Genomic DNA, 24,913 nt, shown 5'->3' on the forward strand with positions numbered 1-24,913 from the left:
TCCAGCTGTAGTGGGAGCTAGTATAACTGGCAAATAGGTGATGGTATTGAGTATTTTGACCACTAATAACTGCAAGTAGCTTTTCTTTTCTCTGTATTTCACAGAAGACCACAGGTGGGTACAAACTTGTTGTGGCACAGAGAGCCACAAAAGCTCAGGGCCAAGTCATTCCCGCAGTTATCCTATGTAACTCATTTCACTTCAATGGGGTTGAGTGGATGAAAATGACAGCAGAATCTGGCCCCATAACTCTGTGTAAGAGCAGAGTAATGCTAAGCAAAAAAAAAAAGCATATATGAATTGTACTGTAGTGGCACTACTGCCACCTCTGGCCCTTTCTGGCACAACAGAGAAACACAGGAAATACTAGAGGAGTGAGTCCAAAACAACTCATTTTTTCATCACAAGAATTAGCATTCTAAACAAGACTTAAGGACTAGGCCTGCAAAGGTGATTTTTTATTCTGTGAAATTCCTAGAGGTGGGAGATGTATCAAAGCTGTGAAGTGAGGCAAATAGTGTCATAATATATTTAGCAAGTAGTATTATGCCAACCACAGAAAGAAAGAAAGAGAGGGAGAGGTACAATACATTCTTTGAGGCTGGAATAGTATTTAATGTATACAGCAAGGAAACAGGTTTCTTTAACTTGGTTTTTTCTATAGTACCTTTTACTGGGGTATAGAAGGAATTTCCCCTATTGCTAATAAATAACCATGCAAAGGTCTCTGAACTTATTTCATAGATTCATAGATTCTAGGACTGGAAGGGACCTCGAGAGGTCATCGAGTCCAGTCCCCTGCCCGCATGGCAGGGGACTGGACTTGTCAATTTCCTTTTGGAATCTGCATCATACCTGCTTATAGTGCAAAATTGAAAAGCCTGAGAGATTTTTTTCCTCTTACCTTGCCCTCTACTCCTATTACAGCCCCTGATTGTTTCCACTTACCATTTAAAAATATTGACCTCTAATACATATTTTTAAAAAACAAGAAAATGAATAGCTTTGTCCAGAATCACCTCAAGCACTTGATGGGACTGATTCACCAAGTTCTTCACAGCCTGTTTGAACTATTGTTCCTCCTCCTCCACAAGCTTCCTGCCTCAAGTGAGAATGACTGTCTGGGATTTTTCTCCTGCTTTCTTCTGTAGTCTCCCACCTATCCACTAGCTTCTTTGTGTGCTCAGGCTCTCTTCCTTCACCAGTTTTTTTTCTTCCCTGCCTCCTTTTTTCTCACTTCTAAAGCACATGGCAAGAATGAGGAGCTTAGCATCAACAGAGCCAGCTTTGGCATTTTGGGAGAAGGCCTACACAAGAGCATTTTGCTGCCCTTGTCAAATGTAGCTGACTCCTATCCACCAAGATCACACCACTCTGCACAGAGATAGCATAAGGTTCTTGGAGGGTTAGTGAAAGGATTTTTTTTTTTTTTTTTTTTTTTGCGATTCATCCTAAATTGAACTCATTCATTTTACATTGAGTGTGTGTGTGTAATCTTTAGGTTGCTCCAGGCTGCTGCTACAGAAGTGGGACCCAGCTGGTTGAGTTGTTCCCTTCAGCTGTGGCGATTAGTTTATACTTTGAAAGCCCACATTTGCACAGAAAAGGACTAGAAACTTTTCTATTAAATCATTTATACTTCTTTCTCCAAATGTGGGGGAGATGCGGCAGCCAGCTGTTGGCTTTATGAAGCCCAACGCTTAGCGTCGAGCACTGATGTGGGTTGTGTTTCTTGGTCTGGTTTCACACATGAGCATGCGAGCATTAAAGCGGAGCTTCCTGCTGTACCCATGTGGTCAGGCAGGGTGGGATATGCTGAGGACCAAATTGAGCAAAGAAACAATGTCTGGTAGTTTGCAGGTGGGCGTTACTCTGACTGATCGGGTTAACGAGATAGGATGGGGGGTTCCTCCGCCTTTGTTTGAAGGCTGGGTTTTAATCTGGGATCTGTGAACAGGCCGTGGAGGGGTTTCACGGTCAGATCACCCTGACTTTCTTTATGGCTAGATGGGGGAGAGATCCTGAATGCTTTCTTTTATTGTAGCAGGGGATGAAGGTTGAGAACAACTGCTCTGTAGCATGTCGTACTGGGTACCATGAGAGGGAGGATCCTGTGTTAGATGGACCCTGGGTCAGACCCAGTGGGGAGATTCCTACCTGGCGTGCACTTGGGAAGAGTAACAAACTTTGGATGCCCTCCCGAGCTGTCCAGTCCCCCTCACACCTGTGGGTCCCTTTCACAGCTGGTGTGCTACGCCCACCTTGCTAAGGGCCGAGATCGTGGCGGCAGGTAGCGGGGCCCTTCTCCTAGCCCAGGCGGCCCCGGCCCCGGCCCCACTCGCCAGCTGTTCGGGGCTGTAACACTCTCGCTGTCTCTCGTTCTCTCCCAAGAGGGAGCGGCCTGGCCGAGCAGCCCAATGAGCGGCGCGGCCGGGCGCTCTGCTGGCCAATGGGGCGGCGGCTGCGGGGGCGGCGCTGGTCTCTGCGAGCCGAGCCAGCAGCAGCAGCAGGCGGGGGCTGCGCAGTGTGCTCGCCCGCCGGAGCCGCACAGCCAGCCTCCGACCCACCGCGGCAGGCGCTGCCCTCCCTCTCTTCCTTCTCCCTGTCTGTGCGTCTCCGCGGTGGAGGAGCTTGAGCGTTGCTGGGAGCCAGGCTCGGCGGCACCATGGCGGTGGAGGAAGAGGGGCTCCGGGTTTTTCAGAGCGTCAGGATTAAAATAGGTAAGAGTAGAAGGGAGCGTCCCCGGCCGCCAACAAAGGGCGCGAGGGGGGCTCTTTGCAGCCTTGGCGTGGGCTCTGGGGCCTCGGGTCTGCAGCTTAAGTGCAGGTACCTTCTTGCACTGGGAGCTACAGTGCATTGAGGCTCCTCTGCCCCAGCCCCGCAGCCCGCCCGCCTGCCTCCCTCCTTCTAAAGCGAGTGCTGAGGAGGCAGCAGCCGCCTAGCTAGGCACTGTGGGATCCCGTTGCCTTTTACAGCAGCTGCGCTGCCTCATCCCTCCTAGCCGGGACGGCTCTGCATATAGAGCGCTCTTCAGCCTGCCCAGCAGCTGCCCTGGCTGCTTCTTGTCCCTTCTGAAGTTTCTTCGCAAAGGCTCCGCCTCAGAGGGGCGATGGATGCTGAGAAGGACACTAGGGGTCTGTCCTGCCTGAAATGGGTTGGGTTGTTCCTTAAAATCGTGCAACAACAGCCCGACTAGAAACTGACCAGCTGCAGCAGCAGCATCTTTGTCAGTTACAGTTAGAAACTAAACAAAACAGCCTATCCTTGGACTTGTCTTTCAAACGCGCTCTTCCCCACCCCTCGCGTGTAAGTGCATTGGACATGGAGGATGCAAATCTCTGTTCTTTTAGATTCCTAGTCCCACTAGTATTGGTGACAGATTATATAATACGATGGAAGAACAACCTGGGGCATTATCTGCGTGAGCCCCAGGACTTGATTTTTGTTAAATTACACTGAAGAGGTATGAAGAACGGTTTGAAGACTAACAGCCAGTCATCATTGGTCCTGCTTTGAGCAGGGGGTTGAACTAGATGACCTCCTGAGGTCCTTTCCAACCCTGATATTCTATGATCAGTTTTGTGCATCGTTTGCTAAAACTGATGTGGAGAAATAGAAGGGCATAAAATGACTAGCAGTAGGTTCAACTTTAATAAGATTGTCATGCATCTAATATTGCTACAGTCTCATGTATTGTGGAAACTAAGCTATTGCTATGTGCTGTTGCAGAAGGTAGCTCACTTTGTTTTAGAGATGCATTACTATTTTAGCTGCTGAGTGATTTCTAGACCACATTATTAGAAAGTAAGCGACAGATGTCACTGTGTTGTAGATTAAAACTCTCTCTGGTAGTGTTTTGAGTGTGCAGGGCTGTTGGGAAATCCCTTGTTTCCTTAACAGAATAAACCACTTCATTTTGAAGGGGAACACTTTTTGTTTTGCTTTTTTCTCTGCTATTTGGAGCAGTTGGGAGTTGGAAAGGAAGCTAAAGTGCCTAACTCCCACTGAGGGCTAACAGAGTTAGATGCTTAGTTACTTTTTGTGCTTTTGAAAACCACTGTTGACATGTTGATACTCCTAAAAGCAACTTCATGCCTACCAACTGTAATGCAAGATAAAGTAAAACAAGTTAGAGAGTAAATCTCATTACTCAGGTAACAAAATGGTATTTCAAGGAGATGTCAACATGTTACCTTGCTGTTAGGATCCTTCCCTCATTAATCCAGTTACGCAGTAGCTTAAAATACAAAATTTGGCACCACTGAAATAAAAAGTTGTATGTGAATCCATCCAGAAAAGCTTATGAATGGGTCTATATAGTATGGCAGGGTGAGACTGGCTTTCAAGTTCCCTTGAAGGAGAAAAAAAATCACGTTTAATGTCTTGTTGTGGTAGGTATATTAAAGGAGGAATTCATGGAATAGCAATATGTTGTAACTAAAGAAGTAGTAGTAACAGAAGAATTTCTATCTACCATTTTGCATGTAAGAAAAACCACTGCGAGTAGTATAGCATTGACTGGCATTCACTGAAGGGAGTAATGTGATGGTGTCATAACTAATTGACTGACATAATTGAAATATGTCTGAGTGACAGAGAAGATATAATTTAGCAACAACAGCAAAAGGTTTGAGATTAATCTGACCAAAGCATCTGCTAAAGTTATTCCCATTTCAGAATTTAATATCTGAACCCTTATTAGAGTAATTTTTGATTGATACTCAATACTAGAGTAGGTTTCAGAGTGGTAGCCATGTTAGTCTGTATCAGCAAAACCAACGAGGAGTCCTTGTCTCTAAGGTGCCACAAGGACTCCTCATTGTTAATACTAGAGTAGTGATTCATGGCCACTTATGTATAGTTAGATACAGTTTTCTCACTGTAGTATGTGTCATTGACACTAGAATGCCTAACCTTTTGTTCCTAAAATAAATATCTTCTATCTGATGTGGTAGGAGTAACTCCAATAGTTCAGGTAGCAGAGTGGATTGGTATGCACATGAGATTTGACTTTTTAATCCAGTAGAGGGCAATGGTAAATGTTTACAGGAGCCAATTTGTTCATTCTGTCATTTAGTAGTAGTAATGTATTTCAAATTATATTAATCCAACATTCATGGCAAGAGTTCTTGAAGAAATACTTATATAACAAGTTTTGTTGAAATGTTAAACACTTCTAGGTCTTCAGTATGTTCTCACAGAGGTGAAAGTCATGTCAGCAAAACAGAGGTGGCAGGATAGTTGCCGTTTCTGAACTGACTGGAAAAAATTGGCATGTTGATGTTGTCTCAGTTCTGTTTAGTAGGTCTTGTGAAGTGGTTGTGACCTGCATAATTTTGCCAAGATGCTTTAGAGTTCTGACTTTCCATCTCAAAGGTGGAACAAATGGTCTTTATGTGCACCCAGAAGAAATAATACATAGTACTTGTATTGCATTCAGTCTTCATGAGCGCTTGGAATTTTTTTCAGATATCTACAAGCTAGAGGTAGACATGAAAGAAGAAATGAGAGGCAAGTAGCCACAATCCACTTCCATCAGCTTTTAGGAGTGGATATCTCTTCATATCTATCTATCTTGAGGTTTTGTGCCCATCACTAGTATCCAAGTGGACTTCTGTTTACCCTTCCCTGGTTGGAATTGTTTACATTTTTTGGATATATAAAATATAGTTCATGGTGGGAAAAGCTCTGTCATAATGCTCTAAAAGTGACCAGACTCTGGAACAGTTCTAATCTTCTTTGGAAATTCATTTCTAAGCCAAATTTCTTTGACCAAAATCACTTAGTACTTGGTTTTGTGAGCTGTATTGTCCCAGAGGTGCACTTCTGTCATGTCATGGATGGAGAAATGGCCACATACAACAGGGTCCTGACCTGCTGAGGACACTGAATGCCTTGAAATAGCAATGGAAGTGGCTTGTGAGATGGACTCGAGGTCTTGTGCTTGTGAATCACCATGGGCAGATCTTGTCTGGGAGGAAGAAATAGCGTTCCCTAGGAAGCTGCAGATGGAAGAAAGCATTAGTGGCACAAAATGTCAACTGATTGTCCAGGATCAATGATTGAGTTTAATGAACAGAACCACTTCAAGCCAAGTGGGGTGTGATGTCTTAGTTCTTTACAATGTTTCCCTATTTTGAAGAGGATCATGCTGGTCTTGTCTTGATTCAGCTTGAGCCAGTTGCTCTCTCTTTAGGTCTTAATCTTGTGTGGACTTTGTGACATTCTTGTGATTGAATTGTTTGCATCTGTGGAGAATGACTTTCTTCTGTTTCCATGGCTGGCATATCATGAGCAGTGCAGCTGATTCTACAGATGATTTCATGTAGATATTGAAGAGGAGATAAAATGAGGTGGATTCCTTTGAGACACTATGGGTGAGGGCTTTTGGGAAAGAGGAGCTGTCACTATGCTAATTCTCCTTTTTTGTGGTCCTCTCCATTGGAAGAACTTAGTGCCTGTCTGCTTTTGCTCATGGTTCCCCCTGATTAGAATAAAATCATTATTACAAGAAAGCAGCATATGGACAGAAATAAAAGGGCATTCATTTCCTTTGCTAAATATTTCCCTTCAAGGTCAGATTTTATTTGGCTACTTTTTACTGAAACTGTATTTTCACATTGTCCATCTTTCTTCATTGAAAATTATTTTTTTTTTACAGGAATCTCTCATACATAAACAAAACAATGTATCTTGTAAGACTAAACAAATGCTTCCTATAAGATTGCTACTTTGAGGAAGTGTGCAGCTCTGATATTTCCATGAGTCAGGGTTTCAGAACCTGAAAGGAAACAACATAAGACTTGTGGCAGATGATTGGCTGGAAAAACTACAAAGAGAGTGCTTCTGCTTGGCAACATAGTTACTGTTAATAATACTTAATAAATATGCTCTACTTAATTGCTACCCTTTTTTTCTCCTTTGACTCGTGTCATTTTACTACTTAACTAGTTTAAACTTTCAATTACAGAAATAAAAGCAAAGTACATATTTAGCACATTCAGCATTTCTACAATGGAAAGCTATAACCTGAGTAGTAGGAAAGAACAATCCTACACTGCAGGAATTACAGGCCTGTGTTACGATGGAAGTTAGATTACACAATCATAGTGGTCCCTTTTTGGCCTTAAAATCTATGAACTTTGGTTTTAATAAAATACCTTAAATCTTGCACTGTTGTATCCAGGAGTGTAAAATTTATGCTATTCTCTTGATAGTATAACTTAGTGCTTTTGAGTGAGTGTTCAAAAATCATATGCAATAAAACAGAGTTCTCGCAGTTGATTACCCTTTTATCTATAGGTTCAAATGTTGAGATTAGTCCTACAGTACTTCTAGAAACAGCCCCAGAGATATCAATCTCTTGTGAGAGGGCTGATGGATTGGGCCCTTCATTTGGAAGTCATGAATGAAATAAGACTGGTTTCAGAACATAACTCACATGGGTGATTTCATTGTGTAACTTGGTATAGATGATATATCCAGCTCAGTAGTGAGTTAGAACTGAAACTCAAGAATGTTATAGTGCTCATACCGTGCCTGACTTTATATTAGCAATTTTCAGGAATACTGTAATGCACTTTCATATCTAGAAATGGAGAAGGGCAGTAGCATTTTAGAAATGATGCATTATGTAGTACTTTGTGTATGAAATGGGTCATTGTGGAAATAGTAAAGTCAACTAAATCTGTAAACATTGGATTAAACATTTTCTCAGCAAGTCACTTTTTTCTTTTATCTATGCTTTAAAAATGATTATTGTGAGAAACACATACTATAAAATATGTCATGGGGTGGGGGAGAAGAATGATTTATTGATAAGTTGTTTCAAAATCAGTAGAGCAGCAAATGATGGAAATTAGGCGAAGCTAATTGCCCATGCCCAGATATATTTAAGAATTCACAAGATCAGAACCACACTAAAATGTTAACAAGTACTACTGATGGTGTGTCGGGGAGGGGGTGGAGTGGTAATTTAAACAGCATTGCTTGTTGTTTGGTATGTTAGCCGTTTATTTAAGGTGTGAGACTGGATGATTTAAGGGGATTCATAGTAGATAGACTTTTTCATCTCTAGCTCACCGATTCAAACCTTGTTCAGCTTGGTAGCAACCACATTTGGTTGCTAACTTGTTGTTCAGTGTGCTGTGTGAAAGGAATGGTGGTCAGCCCTCTTCCATGTGAAGAGAGCACTACCTACAATAGGCTGTTCTGACAGATCCATAAGAGAGTTGAATGGATATGGAGAACAAACTACCACTTGACCCTTAAGGATGGCCCCACCACCTGAGGACTGAAGTAAATTATTAAGGCAGCATGGTAAAAACTTTACTCCTGTGGGTTTTTGTCCTTGCTATAAGAATAGCAGTGGATGCTAGTCTTCGTGGCTGTCTGTCTTGTACCTTTCATGGTTTCTAAATTAACTTAATCACATTTTGTAAAATTATACAGATCCTGCACATGGGAACAAAACCAAATATGGTTCAGTTTCTGGAGGGTGAATTCCTAATAGCCAAGGTTACTAGGTCAAAAAAACAGATTAATTCAGGACAGTAGGGAGTCTGAACATAACTTCCCAGTTTTTTTCTTTCTGGAATTATCAGGCATGCTATTCTTTGATCCCATGGTCATGGTTAACTAATAGTGATTCTTCTTGAGTCTTCAGAAATATAGCTAGGTGACTTAATCTGGAGGCCAAAGCACCAAGCGTTCTCCGATGGCAAGAGCTCCATTATATGGCACTTGATATCCTAATCTGTGATAGTTTTTCCAGAAAATGCATTTGTCAATTTATCGTTGTACTGAAATAACTTTTTAGGATAGCTTTTATTAGTGGGAAAACAAATACTCTGTTACTGGGGTTATATTCAGCTCCTGTTACTACTTACTGTGTGCCTACAATTGTCTGTTTTTGCGTTACTCTGTCTGATACTAATCTCCCTCAAGTTTCATGTGTCAACATGGGGGCTTCTCTCCTAGCTGCTGCACCCAGATTAATAGACTATTCATCCTGGCCATGTTCCCTCGGAAGTTTGTTTCCTGTGTGACAACTAAGGATGGACAGATAAAGACTTGAAATCAGCTGCTGTGTAACATTGTTCTGAGGCTACGCAAGAGGATTAAAAATCCTACAAACCGCGCAGGCAGGACATAGTCTCTAGGGCCATATTTGTATTAGATAATTGCTTATATATCATGCTGAGATATAGGACCTATGACAACTGTCTGATTGATTACTGTTCCCAAATGGTTGGTTGATTACTATTACCAAGTGCAAAAAACCCCAAAAGTAAATGGTGTAACTTTGGTTATAACTTTGTCATGCTAACAAAAAAATTTGCATTGTTGCACTTCACATGTTAAGTGATGTTTCTCATGTAAAAGCAACTTCATAGTTAAGGCTGCAACTATGCCACATTAGAAGAAAAAATCCTTTGATGAAAAGAAATGATTGGATGGGTGTGAGGTAGGTACATTTAATTAATATTTATGATTCAATGGTGGGGTCATGGGGCTTTTTTCTTCCTCACTCTGGCCCAGCATTGCCCACTAGGCTATATAAAAGATGATTCTCTGTTAACTGCCTTTTCCTAATTAGATATTTCATGATGATGATGGATACAGCAATTTGTTGATGTACAGTCCTCCCCATCCCATTCAAATGCCTGAGAGAGAGATCTGGCCAGAAGTCTGAAACAGGGAAATAAACATTTTTAAGGGGTTTTCCAATATGGTTGGCATTTTGCAAGCAGCAGCAAAGTACTTATCACAATAACAAGGAATGGAGAGAGAGCCAAAACTTTTAAAAAAGTATTATTAAAAACTATCACCTTTTGACTTAGTCCTGACCCTACAGTAAAAATAGAAAGATCTACAATTAAAAACCAAACCAAACCAAAACCAAAACAAACAAACAAAAACCCCTAAAAATACCCATTGATGTGCTATATTGCTAACAGCAGGATAAACAGGCAAATCTCTTAGATTTTACAAATGAAAACAAAATGGCATTATAGAATCCTGAAGGGACCTTAAGACTCTTTTCCCTCCCCCCCCCCCCCAATTCTCAGGCTAACGAAGGATTGGAGGTCTCACTCTGATCTCATTTACTATTGTAAGTTGGGAATAAACCAGTAGAAGCCAATAGCAAACACTGGCTTGAGATCTGAATGGTCTCTGGTGAATTGATGATTACGGCATTTGATCTCTTAACTCAGTGATATTCAGACTGAGGCTCTTGAGCTGCAAGTGGCTCTTTAATGTGTGTCCTGCGGCTCTTTGCAGCACATGATGTTAAACACCGTGCAATTTAATTATTAACCAATCAGGAGGCTTTTACTATGTTGTTTAACCTATTGTAGTTGATATAATAATACTTGGTCAGTTATTTTGCTGTGAGAATGTGTGTGTGTGTGTGTGTATGTGACTAAATATTTCCCCATCATATTGTTGAAATATGAAAATATAGTACTATGGTAAATAAAACAATGAATTCACACTATTGTGGCTCTCTTGGGTAATGTCGATCGCTAATTTGGCTCCTGAACCACTGAGGTCTGAGTATCACTGTGTTAAAGGGAAGGAAGACGATTGGTGCTTAATACGGACACCCTTACTTCTCTTCCATTCCCTCATGGAAAGCTCCCTACGTGCTGTATGACACTCTAGCTGCAACACAGTGATATTTCCCAACATGAGGGGAAGTAGCAGAGGTGGTGGAAGTAGATGTCCTGGAATGAAGGGAGGGGCATGTTACCCATGCTCAAATTCTAGGAGAGCTCTCTGGGGGGAAGGAGGGAACCAAGATATCAAACACTTACATTGTTCAAAGGGATCTGGGGGTCATAGTAGATCACAAGCTAAATATGAGTGAACAGTGTAACACTGTTGCAAAAAAAAGCAAACATCATTCTGGGATGTATTAGCAGGAGTGTTGTAAGCAAGACATGAGAAGTAATTCTTCCGCTCCACTTCACACTGATTAGGCTTCAGCTGGAGTATTGTGTCCAGTTCTGGGCACCACATTTCAGGAAAGATGTGGACAAATTGGAGAAAGTCCAGAGAAGAACAGCAAAAATGATTAAAGGTCTAAAAAACATGACTTATGAGGGAAGATTAAATAAACCCGATTTTTTCAGTCTGGAGAAGAGAAGACATAACAGTTTTCAAGTACATAAAAGGTTGTTACAGAGAGGAGGGAGAAGAATTGTTCTTCTTAACCTCTGAGGATAGGAAAAGAAGCAATGGGCTTAAATTGCAGCAAGGGTGGTTTAGATTGGACATTAGGAAAAATTTCCTAACTGTCAGGGTGGTTAAGCACTGGAATAAATTGCCTAGGTTGTGGAATTTCCATCATTGGAGATTTTTAGGAGCAGGTTAGACAAACACCTGTCAGGGATGATCTAGATCAGAGGTTCTCAAACTGTGGTCTGCGGACCACCAGTGGTCTGTGAGCTCCATTCAGGTGGTCCCTCTAAGGCGCACACCTGGGCGGCCACACATGAGAGAATGAAGGGCCACCCACCTAATTAGTGGAGCCGTGTAGGCGTGGCTCTGCTAATTAGGTGCCTGGACCCTGGAGAAGATGCACATGTACGGTGAGGTGGTGGCCTTGGGGGAATAGGGGGTAGATGGAAGGGGGCGGTGGGGTGAGAAGAGGGGGTGGGGGGAATTTGGGACGTGCAGTGCTGGAGTGGCCAGAGAAAGAGGTGACTTTCCAGGGCTACTGTGGCGGGCGAGAGACCCCCCCCCCCCTTCCTTCCCAGCCCAGCTCGATAGCTGCAGCAGCGGGGGAGACCCTCCTCTTTCCCAGCCCCAGCTCGGGGGCTGCTGGGGAGGGAGGGCACATCCATGGTATTAAAAAAAGGTAAGACTATTGATATTAAAATATGAGTTATGTGCTTTTATTTGTATTAAGAATTTTTTTATATAGTGCTTTTATCCAAAGCACTTTACAATAGTTAGCTAACGGTACAAACAACATTTGGAAAGATCATTAAGTGGTCCCCAAGACCCTCAGCAATTTTCAAGTGGTCTGAGGGGGGGGAAAAAGGTTTGAGAACCACTGACCTAGATAATATTTAATCCTGCCATGAGTGCAGGGGACTGGACTAAGTGACCTCTCAAGGTCCCTTCCAGTCCTATGATTCTATGATAATGACTTCGGACTCCTAAAACTCAAATAGCAATACTACAGCATTAAGACATGATAGGCTATGTGTTAGTGGTCTGTTTAATGTCTCAGGGAATTAAGACATTCCAGACATATGTTAATGAATCACTATACCATGTGGTATTATGTCTTAATGCTATATTTTAAATCTACTTTCATGCATTTTGTGCTGGTAATCAAGGAGAAGCTTACAGCAGTTTCCAAACATCATTGCATCGCGATCCCCTTCTTACAACAAAAATTACAACACGATCCCAGGAGGGGGGACCAAAGCTTGAGCCTGCCCAAGTCCTGCCACCCCCCAGGGTGGGAGGGATGGGACACAAAGCCCAAGTCCCATCACCCTGTGCAGGTGGGCAAAAGCCAAAGCCCTCGGGCAATGGGGCTTGGGCCACAGGCCCCAGCAAGTCTAACACCAGCCCTGGCGATCCCTTTAAAACGGAGTTGCAACCCATTTTGGGGTCCTGACCCACAGTTTGAGAACCGCTGGCTTAGTATGTGCTTTAGTGATGACAATAGGCTGTATTTTGTGAGACTGAAGTTGATGAGAAAATTGTACATTCTGAATAGTCTTTTAACTTTTTCTGCTTTGTACTAGCAATTTATTTGATCATAGTGCATTTTAAAAACAACTGCTCTGTCATCCAGTTCTTTAACAATGTCTTTAATTTAACGTATGTAGTGGAGATTGATTTTAGGCTCCAGTTATAAGCTTGATTTATTTTCAGCCCACACCTAATCTCTCCCCCCCCCCCCCCCAATAATTTCCCTGGAATTTCATATGCCACATCTTCCAACGGCAGAAGTTTTTTGGGGAATTTTGGAAAAGCCTAAGACTTCTAAAGTTTTGGTGTTCTGGTAATTCCTGAAGTTCACTGTTGGAAATTTCTGTTTGTGGTTCATCTGATCTTCAAAATGGCTTGGCCTAGGAACTTGAAGTCCTTAAAGTGTTTTTTCCTCAAATAAAAATGTTGTTTAGTATTTATGCAGTTTTTGGAAGAACATACTCCAACTGTTGGGTGGAGGTTCCAGTTTTCAAACCTTAAGTGTCTCTTGTTTTCATATCCGGCTAATTAGGCTGAATTTGAGACCCCGTCTGCCAGCCTTCTCCCTTTTCTCACCTTCCCAAATCCGATGTGGACAGAGGGAAGAGGAGGGGAAGGTCTCTGCATAGGCCCAGAAGCAGCAGTTCCTTGAAATCCATTTACTGAGAGGAGGAGAGCTGAGCAGCAGGAGAGGAGAAGAGCAACCAAGGATTGTAGCAAGAGGGAGAAGTCTTTTGGTAGACGGAGGCGAATGAGTGGACTGGGAGGAATCTGTTGTTAATGTTTTCCTGGGGTGCGGGGTGTTACTGATGGATTTAAGCAATCACTGTGTAGTGAAATACCTACTTTGCATCAGATATGTAGAGTTTATATGTAACTTCTTTCATACATACTGGAAAGTTCATTGTGGCATTTTCTTAAATATCTGAAGTTTGGCAAAAGTTCTTAGATTTTTTTTTTTTCTTAACTTTTGATATTCACTTGAGCTAAACAACTGGGGGAAGGGAGGAATAACTTTGTATTCCAAAAATATCCTATTTATTCCTAGAATAGTGAAAAGGTTTTTTTGTTTTTGTTTTTTATTAAAGGCAGAACAGACAACTTCTAAATCTTCTTGCACCAACACCACCTCTTATGAAATATAAGCTTCTTCTGTCATGTTTTAGCATGGATTTATTTCCTCCTGAAGTCAAGGCTATACTTGGGCTTCTGTCACTGTACTGCTACTCAAGAAGATTTCAAAATCGGTCTGGAAGGACAATTTGCTTTAGAAGGGCTGATAGCATATTTGTGTGTTCCTGTTTCAAAATGTGAACTTGCAAAATTCAAGGCATTAGGTTATATAAATAGCAGGCAGAGCTTCAGGAACTCATGAAAGAGTACTTTTCCTAACCTCCTTATGAATACTACACACAAGTGGGCTATTCTGTCAGTGACAGTTTGTGAGTGACTGGTTTTGTGTACATTAGCAAGTTGTTACTTCTCAAGCTCTCATTAAACTGAATTTTTCTCCATTAGTCTTTAAAGAAAATAATGGTAACCATCATCTTCAGTATATTTTTGTACTCATATGTTTATAATTTGCATTAGTAGGAAGTAATTTCAGTTTTAATTTTCCAAATGTAGAAAAGTTGCCAATTTGCAATACTATGTTCTCAAATGTGCTTCTTGCTATGACAATTTATATAACAGTTACATACAAAAACCAATATTAAAAATGCTGCTTAGATTGCAATGTCAAACAGTAGAAAATTAGGAAATGCCAAATTCATGGTTTCTTTTGCAGCCTTAATTCTGCCCCTTGTGCAATGACTCTGACTTATGGTGTTAAAGTAACAATTTGGCATAGGATGGGAAAGACTGATGTACTACTACATCAGAGTATTTCTGAAAACATTAATATTTACAAGCTACTTATAGCTTATTTTACTTTTAATCAAAAACTCCCAGAAGAAAACAGAGTGGTGGCCTTCAAGGCTTTAGTTTGATTTCTTGCTTGTATTTCCCAGCTGGTGTTGGAATACATCTGGAATCTATGAAATTCCTTTCTTTGTTCATCATTTCCTGCTTCATTCAATGCTGTAGTGTGGGGTTCTGAAAGCCTATTTCTCTAGGCTTTAAAGGTGTATTCTTCTAGCATTTACTGACTTTTTACTGATGGTCAAGTTTTTTGTGTATTTTACAGTATAGTGTGACTGTACTGCTAAACTTCTAAAATGTGCTGTTTGAGTATTCCAGTCAGAGTTGGCCTCTCTGAGTCTCTGGCACTAGTTCAGCCTACTACAGAGTGTTGAGGAGGAGGAGGGAGGCAGAAAAGAGAGAGAACAGAATCTGCTACACGGCATGAAAGCTGCCGTTCTGAATGTCTCTCTAACCATAGAACGTGTGTGTGTGTATGTGTGTGCGAGAGAGACAAAATTCAACCTATTTTGTAGGAAGTATGGAGTGTTACTTATTACCATTGCTTTTTTGGGTTCTAATTTGGAAAGATGGTAACTGCCATAGAATAACATGAGTACAGCATTGAACAGTTAATTTTTAAACACTCTTTTTTGAGAGCATGAATGAATGCTTAAATTGTGTGAGTCTCTGAGTGATCCAAAAACAATGTTCAGTTTAGAAAAGTGGATGCAAAGCTGTAAATTATATTGTTACAGAACTAACACCCACAAAAGAACCTTGGGACTGCAATTGTTTTGATTGACAGAATGCAGTCTTTATTTTTAGTAATACTTTTAGTTTTTGCTGGCAAAACATCTAATAAAGAACAATATGCCTCTATTATGAATGCTTACATTCTCAGCTTCTGACTCTGAATATTGATGGGTAATGGGATCACACACTGTTTCATAGTGTGGACTACATCTTAATAACAGGTGCCTTGTGAACAGTTCCCTGCCTATTCATTACTGCACAGAGTAGCGCCCCTCCTCTTCCATTTCAAATTGTGTAATATCTCTGTGAGAACTACAGCCAGTGCTTGCACGGAGAACTCAATATTAGGGAAGTATTTATTTTATTTTTAGCAGTCCCTTTTAATGCAATTTAGCAGATAGAAATGAGGATGGGAGCCAGTACTGCCAGCTCTCCACAGACCACATTTGGAGAACTGCTGCCTCCAGCTGTCTTTTTAACTTTATATCTCTATGAATTTTAATGTATTTTTAACAGCAATCCTATATCATTGGTTACATTAAAAGGCAAATACAGCAGTCACATTATACTTAGTGATAATGTATGCAATCCTTTGAGGTATAGAAAGTATTTTCTCTTGCAACATATGCAAAAGAAGTTCTTTAGCTATGCAATATCAGAATCTTAAAAGTAGGTAAGTGACATTCTTCAGTTATTGGATGGTGGTGGGGGAGCATGGGTAAAGGTTACTCTTGGTACACTATTCTTTCACTTAAACAACAATAAAAGCCCTGATCAAAATGACATAGGGACAATGATCATGTGAACTGGGTATGGTTTGGAGATGGCACTGGCTTCAGTGATTGCCTATAATCACAAACAGCTCAAAGGTGAAAATATATTAATGCTGCTTGACCATCAGTTGATGTGACACAGCTGATCCTGTGGGGAGATTGTGAGAAGAAGCTGACTGCCATGCCAATATGATGAGGATGGATACATGCCTTTACCATACATGCTTTCTAGTGGATAATATTGTCTCTCAACTATCCAGTGTCTAAGAGTGGAACATTGCATAAAAAAATATTGCAAAAGATGTTGAGGTTTCAGACCAACCGAGGGGGAGAGGAAGCTGGAGCCCTTCACCCCAGAATAAATAATAGCCCAGAGCACTCACCTTGGATGTTGGAGACCCAGGTTCAAGTCCCTGTGGTGAGCTCTGTGCTGTATTTCTTTTTTGGGGGGAAGAGGGTATTTAGTGAAAGGACTATTGCTGGAGGTGTAAACTGCTTTCTGGAAAGGAAGATGCTGATACTTTGGGGGCTACTCTAGGTCTTCCACATTGATCTATCTTCTAAAACAGCCTTTTATTCAGCTTTACTGTGGGCTCCAGGAACTGATCAGGGGTTTATAGACTTAGCCATAGACAGTTTAATCTTATTGCTCTCAGTCTGTACTCTACAGATAACCCAGATGGGATGGTACAGTCTCATACCATTGCAAGATATTAAATAATGATAGTTTGTAAAATGAACTAAGTGGGCCAAGTCATACTTTTCAGGTGTCACTTTTCTCGATTCATTAATTGTCTAATTTCAGTGCTAAATGAGTTTTTCCAGATTGAGAAATATGACTGGACATATGGCATTAGGCTGCCTAATGACTCTTTGAATATTTATATTAACTATTTCCTCTAATGCTATGTTATTTATATTCATGATCATTTTCAGCCTACATTCCTAAGTTTACTGGCAAACCTAGAACTGATATTTAGAAATTATAAATGTGTGTATACACACCCTCTTACCCTCCCCCCCAAAAAAAACAAAAAAACTGTTAAAAGAACATTATTAAGATTGCAAAGTCAATCACTCAAAAGCCAGGATGCATTATGATAGTATGGGATTGTGTAATTAAAGACTATTTTTTTTCCCAACAGGACCTCTACCTCAATCAGTGCACGGCATGGGCAGTGCTCATTCAATGAGCACCTATTCAATACCATCTTTTGTTTTCTCCTCAGTGTTCAATGTGTAGCCCCCAGGCCTTATATACTGCACACTGTTCAAACCCTGCTCTGAGCACAGAATTATAACTTTTTCTGGGGCTTTTCCATGGTGCTTATCTCTGTTATCGAAGTGTTCATAAACATTACTTTATTTTCAGAACATCCCTGTGAGATGAGGGGGTATTAGTTCCCCATTGTAAAATGGAGATGAGGCACAGAGATTGATTTAAACCCCCCCCCCCCACTAATTTTGTGTCCCTAACTTGATGTATCTAGGACCTGATTTATCAGAGTACATAGCACTATATAGCACTTCATATGTTCAAAGCACAGCTCCCATTGACTTCAGCTATACCTGGGATTGCTTAGCTCTTCTGCAAATCAGGTCCCAGGGTCTCAAGTCAGGAATTCAGAAAAATGAGAAACACAGCATTAGTGACTACCTGTAAAAAGTAAAGTGACTTGCCCAGTATCAGACAGAACTCTGTACCAGAGGCAGGGATAAAATCCAGTTCTCCAGGGCAGCATTCAACTGCTTTAACTAAGAGACAGTTCTCTTCCTACCATCCCCCCCTGCCTCATTCACTACACACCACCTCACCTTCACAACAAATGAGGCAGAGGTCCTCCAGACAAGTCTCCTGTAGTACACAACCCTGATTAATCCCCAAAGCAGGTCCATTCAGTGCCCTGAGTGATGAAGGGAATAAAATAGCATTTGATAATGTCTCCTGGCCCAGTCAGGCCCAGTCTCTCTCTCCTCTCCCCCACTTTCCTGGCTTCTTGTCCTCTATTTGGTTCAGGCAGCTTCTTCATCCAATGCTCCTGACCCAGAGCAACCAGGAACTGCAATTGCAAGGAAAGTCCTGCTTACTCCCAGGCTGGGGCGGTGTGGACAAGATCTTTGGGAAATTAAGCTACAAAGCTCTAACAAGTGTCTGAGTATGTAGAAACTATATTCCCCCCTCCCCCCCAAAGGCTTATAACTTGGCCAGATTTGGGCATATTTTCATGAGGATGCTGAAAGACCGATCTTTAACAAAAAGGCCACTCTACCAAATTTCAATTCTCTGCTCTGACTTGCCTTTCTATGGAGTGTTTTTGCATCACTACATGTTGCAACATCCATTCCCTCACTTCTGCAAACTGACAGTATTTGGTACTTTTAGTAGTGCAGTAACACCTACAGACCCCAGTCAGCGATCAGGTTTATTGTGCTTGGTAAGTATGCGCACGTAATAAAGACAGTTCTGTCTCACTTTCCAATATAACAAGGTAGTGAAGCAGCATTCTAGGTTTCATAAACGTAATAACATTACAGGCTCAGCCAGTCACCTTACCAAAGAGCTCTGGGTCATTTATATTTGAAATGTAACCTTTTGCTTAGCCTTGGTACGTGCAACTCTTTTGAAATATTTTCTCCGCGTCTATCTACATAAGAACGGCCATACTGGATCAGACCAAAGGTCCATCTAGCACAGTATCCTGTCTTCTGACAGTGGCCAATGCCAGATGCCCTAGAGGGAATGAACAGAACAGGTAAACATCAAGTGATCCATCCCCTGTTGCCCATTCCCAGCTTCTGGCAAACAGGGGCTAGGGACGCCATCCCTGCCCATCCTAGCTAATAGCCATTGATGGACCCATCCTCCATGAATTTATCTAGTTCTTTTTTGAACCCTGTTATAGTCTTGGCCTTCACAACATCCTCTGGCAAGGAGTACCACAGGTTGACTGTGCGTTGTGTGAAAAAATACTTCATTTTGTTCGTTTTAAACCTGCTGCCTATTAATTTCATTTGGTGGCCCCTAGTTCTTGTGTTAGGAGGAGGAGTAAATAACACTTCCTTATTTACTTTCTCCACACCAGTCATGATTTTATAGACCTCTATCTTATCTCCCCCCCCCCCGGTCGTCTCTTTTCCAAGCTGAGAAGTCCCAGTCTTTTTAATCTCTCCTCATACGGCAGCCGTTCCATACCCCTAATAATTTTTGTTGCCATTTTCTGAACCTTTTTCAAGTCCAATATATCTTTTTTTGAGATGGGGCAACCACATCCGCACGGATTTATATAGAGGCAATATGATATTTTCTGTCTTATTATCTATCCCTTTCTTAATGATACCCAACATTCTATTTGCTTTTTTGACTGCTGCTGCACATTATCCCATCTCCTAGAACTGGAAGGGACCTTGAAAGGTCATCGAGTCCAGCCCCCTGCCTTCACTAGCAGGACCAAGTACTGATTTTGCCCCAGATCCCTAAGTGGCCCCCTCAAGGATTGAACTCACAACCCTGGGTTTAGCAGGCCAATGCTCAAACCACTGAGCTATATGTTTTCAGAAAACTATCCACACTGACTCCCAAGATCTCTTTATTGAGTGGTAACAGCTAATTTAGATCCCCTCATTTTATATGTATAGTTGGGATTATATTTTCGAATGTGCATTACTTTGCATTTATCAACATTGAATTTCATCTGCCATTTTGTTGCCCAGTCACCCAGTTTTGAGAAATCCTTTTGTAGCTCTTCGCAGTCTGCCTGGGACTTAACTATCTTGAGTAGTTTGTATCATCTGCAAATTTTGCCACCTCACTGTTTACCCCTTTTTCCAGATCATTTATGAATATGTTAGATAGGACTGGGCCCAGTACAGACCGCTGGGGGACACCACTATTTACCTCTCTCCATTCTGAAAACTGGCCATTTATTCCTACCCTTTGTTTCCTATCTTTTAACCAGTTACTGATCCATGAGAGAACCTTCCCTCTTATCCCATGACTGCTTACTTTGCTTAAGAGCCTTTGGTGAGGGACCTTGTCAAAGGCTTTCTGAAAATCTAAATATACAGTATCCACTGGATCCCCCTTGTCCACATGCTTTTTGACCCCCCTCAAAGAATTCTAGTAAATTGGTGAGGCATGATTTTCCTTTACAAAAAACATGTTGACTATTCCCCAACAAATTATGTTCATCTATGTGTCTGACAGTTTTGTTCTTTACTATAGTTTAAACCAGTTTGCCCGGTACCGAAGTCAGGCTTACCGGCCTGTAATTGCCAGGGTCTCCTCTGAAGCTCTTTGTAAAATGTCGATGAGTCACTAAGGAGTCATACAAAAGAACAGCACAAGAGTGTAGGGACAAAATCAGAAAGGCTAAGGTACAAAATGAGTTACGTTTAGCAAGGGATATGAAAGGCAATAAGAAGAGGTTCTTTAAATACATTAGGAGCAAGGGAAAGATGAAGGAAAGTGTAGGTCCTCTACTTAGTGGAGAAGTAGAGATAATAACAGATAACATCAATAAGGCGGAGGGGTTTAATGCCTATTTTGCTTCAGTCTTCACTAAAAAGGTTAGTGGTGACCAGATACTCAACACAATTAATATTAACAAGAAGGTGGGAGGAATACAAGCCAAAATAGGGAAAGAACAGGTTAAAGAATATTTCAATAAGTTATATGTATTCAAATCTTCAGGGCCTGATGAAATTCGTCCTAGAGTACTTGCTTCAGGTAGTTCCTCAATCTCAGAACTGTTAGCAATTATCTTCAAGACCTCAGGGAGGATGGGTGAGGTCCATGTGGACTGGAGAAGGGAAAACATAGTATCAATCTTTAAAAAGGGAACCCCAGGGATTTTTGACCAAAAATAGCTCTGAGCACCCCCACTATAAAAATTATTCCAGCACACCTGTCTGGGATGGTCTAAGTTTACTTGGTCCTTCCTCAGTGCAGGGGGCTGTACTTGATGGCTTCCTTAGGTCCCTCACAGCTCTACATTTCTATGATTCTATGAAAAAGGGAAGTGTAGTTACAGTTATGGGGAATATTGCTACGTGTTGTGTAACACAGTAACTGTGGCAATAAAACACATCCTGCTGTATGTTACAGCAGCTAAATTTCACTTTTTTGCAGGGAGTGATTTATTTCATCTTCTATAGTTACTCTTAGTTGAGAGGATCCGCAATTTCAGAAGTGTTTTTTTTTTTTAATGGGGCGGGGGGAGAGGGAATGGGGCTGGAGGTGTATGTGGGGCACTAGATAGCACTTGTGATTGACTTTTGGTTACTTAAGTTAATGGTGATGGTTAACTGGACTGTTGAGAGAGTTAGAAGAAAACTCTCCTTTAAATATAAGCATTTAACCCTTTCTGCTGTTTTTTGTCTTCCTCCATCTTTTTTTTCTTGCATTCTGTGGGGTTTTCTTTCACCCCCTCCTCCGCTTAGTTCTTCTGGTGTCTAGTTTTCATACAGCAACATATTTTAATTAATTATTTTATTGCCTCCTTTTTGCAATTTGCAAATCTTCTTCATTTTTTGGTGTATCTGATGCCCATATTCTTATTCCCCTCTCAGCTGTCCTCTCTCCCCAGTATGCCAGTACTGCTCCTCTGGCCAGCAAGAGGAAGTTGTTAGGGTAATGCAAGGTCTCAGTCTCTCTCTCTCAGCAGAGTGAAACTGGTAAGATTCCACACGTTTCTCTCCATTGCCTCTGTGGGAGCAGCACAAGAGGGGAATTTTACAAGTGTATGGAGAGGGGGATGCATAGAATGTCCATGATCTTAGGCTAGAGGTTAACCCCTGTGTGCAACTAGTGGGTCTCATTAAGACCCAGAAGGGGGGTGAGAGAAACCTGCTCATTTTGCAAAAATAACAGGAGTACTTGTGGCACCTTAGAGACTAACAAATTTATTAGAGCATAAGCTTTCGTGGGCTACAACCCACTTCTTCGGATGCATATAGAGTGAACCATATATTGAGGAGATATATATACACACCCATACAGAGAGCATGAACAGGTGGGAGTTGTCTTACCAACTCTGAGAGGCCAATTAAGTAAGAGGAAAAAAACTTTTGAAGTGATAATCAAGATGGCTCAGTACAGACAGTTTGATAAGAAGCAAGTGTGAAAATACTTACAAGGGGAGATAGATTCAATGTTTGTAATGGCTCAGCCATTCCCAATCCCTATTTAGCCCTGAGTATTCACCAGGAGTTGGTGAAAGGAAGGAGGGGGGAAGGGTCAATTTCTCCTTGTTTAAGATCCAAGAAGTTTGGATCTGTATTCACCAGGGAATTGGTGAAAGGTTTCTCAAGGCTTCCCAGGGAGGGAATTCTTAAGATGGTGGCAGCGGACCAGAGCTAAGCTGGTAGATAAGCTTAGAAGTTTTCATGCAGGCCCCTACATTTGTACCCTAAAGTTCAAAGTGGGGATACGCAAAAGAATTAATGGACACAAATCTGACATCAGGAATCATAATACTCAAAAACCAGTGGGAGAACACTTTAACCTGTCTGGCCATTCTTTGACAGACCTGCGGGTGGCTATCTTAAAACAGAAAAACTTCAAAAACAGACTCCAACGAGAGACTGCTGAGCTGGAATTGATATGCAAACTAGACACAATCAACTCAGGGCTAAATAGGGATTGGGAATGGCTGAGCCATTACAAACATTGAATCTATCTCCCCTTGTAAGTATTTTCACACTTGCTTCTTATCAAACTGTCTGTACTGAGCCATCTTGATTATCACTTCAAAAGTTTTTTTCCTCTTACTTAATTGGCCTCTCAGAGTTGGTAAGACAACTCCCACCTGTTCATGCTCTCTGTATGTGTGTGTATATATATCTCCTCAATATATGGTTCACTCTATATGCATCCGAAGAAGTGGGTTGTAGCCCACGAAAGCTTATGCTCTAATAAATTTGTTAGTCTCTAAGGTGCCACAAGTACTCCTGTTATTTTTGCGGATACAGACTAACACGGCTGCTACTCTGAAACCTGCTCATTTTGGAGTTTCTTGCCTCTTTGAAAAGCAAGGACATGCCCACATAATAGTTCTTAGCACCATTACTTCTTCCCCAAAGGAAGGTAAGTATAATGATCTTTGTTTAGATGGGAAAGTGGAGGCATGGAGAAGTAACCTGCAGCAGGTACACTATCTTTGACAGAGCTGGAAATCCAGAGCTCCTGACTTGTATTCTTTTCCATGGACCATACTGCCTCTGAGCTATTAATTTAATTAATGGTAGTTCAGAATTTGAAGAAGAAAATGCTCCAAATTTATCTACCACTCCCAAATTTGAAGGCACCCTCTCCCCCTCTCTCCATATGTACAATAGTGCATGCATGTAATTTATAAAATGACTGTGGTAATATGTCATTTTAAAATGAAATAATGGTAGAGAGATCTGAATAGACAAAACAGATATTTAAGCCTAAAAATTTAGTGAAGCATGGCAAATAGGATTTAATTTGAGGGAACACAGCTAGAATTTACTCCTCATAATGTTATATCCTTAAATCCTCATTAGGGAAAAAACTAGAGGAAGCAGTTGTTAACAGTATAATATTTGTGGTTTGGGTAGGTTGAAATGTAACTTAATAGTACAAACTGATTTAAAGAATTCTGGTCTGAATTGAGTAACTTGGAAGATCCAGCCCCAGAAAAATGGGAAATACTGAAGGATTTGTAGTTTGTTCTGAATAATGGCCACATTCTGATGAGCGATTCTACCACAAACGATTATGTGCATAAAAAAAAAAAAATTCTATGGCATGTGTGCTGTAGATCCCTATTGCATAGCAGCAAGTGCTGCAGGATATTGGTGATGTGAATGTGCTTGCTTGTCTGAGATCACAGGCTAATAAGCAGTGAGATTAAGTAGGGACATAAGGAATAAAAGCAATTACCCTAAAACACTTAAAAATTATGTTGTAAAGAAGGTAGCAGAGAACCTGACATGAAACTGGGCTACTTAGAGGTGCAAAATAAGATTCTGAACATCAATTCCAGAAAACATTTCTGTTAGGGAAGGTTTCTTCTGCTAACCTCTTCAGATACTGCTAGAGCCACAGCACTGCAGCATAAATGAATTAGATTAGAAACCTTTGTTTGGACTGGTTTCAGAGTAGCAGCCGTGTTAGTCTGTATCCGCAAAAAGAACAGGTGTACTTGTGGCACCTTAGAGACTAACAAATTTATTAGCGCATAAGCTTTCGTGGGCTACAGCCCACTTCTTGGGCTGTAGCCCACGAAAGCTTATGCTCTAATAAATTTGTTAGTCTCTAAGGTGCCACAAGTACTCCTGTTCTTTTTGTTTGGTCTGAAAGATATAGCAACAAGGAGGAAGTGGAGAGAAGCTTAAAGGACACATTTATCTGGCAAAGTGGCTCTTTCCTTCTGAATATCTTCTAGTTTTGTTAAGTTGTAATATTTATTGAATATAAATCTTTTCTCTGTGCTGCTTATAGTTTACACCTTCTGGTGGTAACAAATAAACAGCTTCATTTTAGATACATTAGATATATCATTGTGGTTAAGAAAAAGGCTTTACAAAAGAATGGAATTATTTGACAAGAGGTGTATGTGAGTTGGGGAAGAGGAGACTTTCGCATTCTACAACTTCCTACCCATCCTTACCCTTTTCAAAAACATCTCTGTTTGTGTAAAAATAAAGCACACACATCTGTCAATGAATACAAGAATCAGATTATTTTAGCTAATTATTTTGTAAGGGTCATTTTCTTTAGATGGTTAATTTAAACTTGCGAG

The 24,913-nt window shown here is 41.1% G+C and overlaps 1 protein-coding gene across 1 annotated transcript in view; it reads left to right on the top strand.

Annotated features, from left to right (window-relative positions):
• Positions 1–2,527: 2,527 nt before the first annotated feature.
• RASA3 (RAS p21 protein activator 3) overlaps positions 2,528–24,913 on the top strand; it is a 201,074-nt gene continuing 178,688 nt past the window's right edge. The window contains exon 1 of the mRNA XM_065405324.1: positions 2,528–2,720. Within this exon, the coding sequence (XP_065261396.1) occupies positions 2,666–2,720 (55 nt within the window). The 5' untranslated portion in view covers positions 2,528–2,665. The remainder of the gene's footprint in view (positions 2,721–24,913) is intronic.

This window comes from Emys orbicularis, chromosome 1, assembly GCF_028017835.1.
Source record: "Emys orbicularis isolate rEmyOrb1 chromosome 1, rEmyOrb1.hap1, whole genome shotgun sequence".
Lineage (NCBI taxonomy): Eukaryota > Metazoa > Chordata > Testudines > Emydidae > Emys > Emys orbicularis.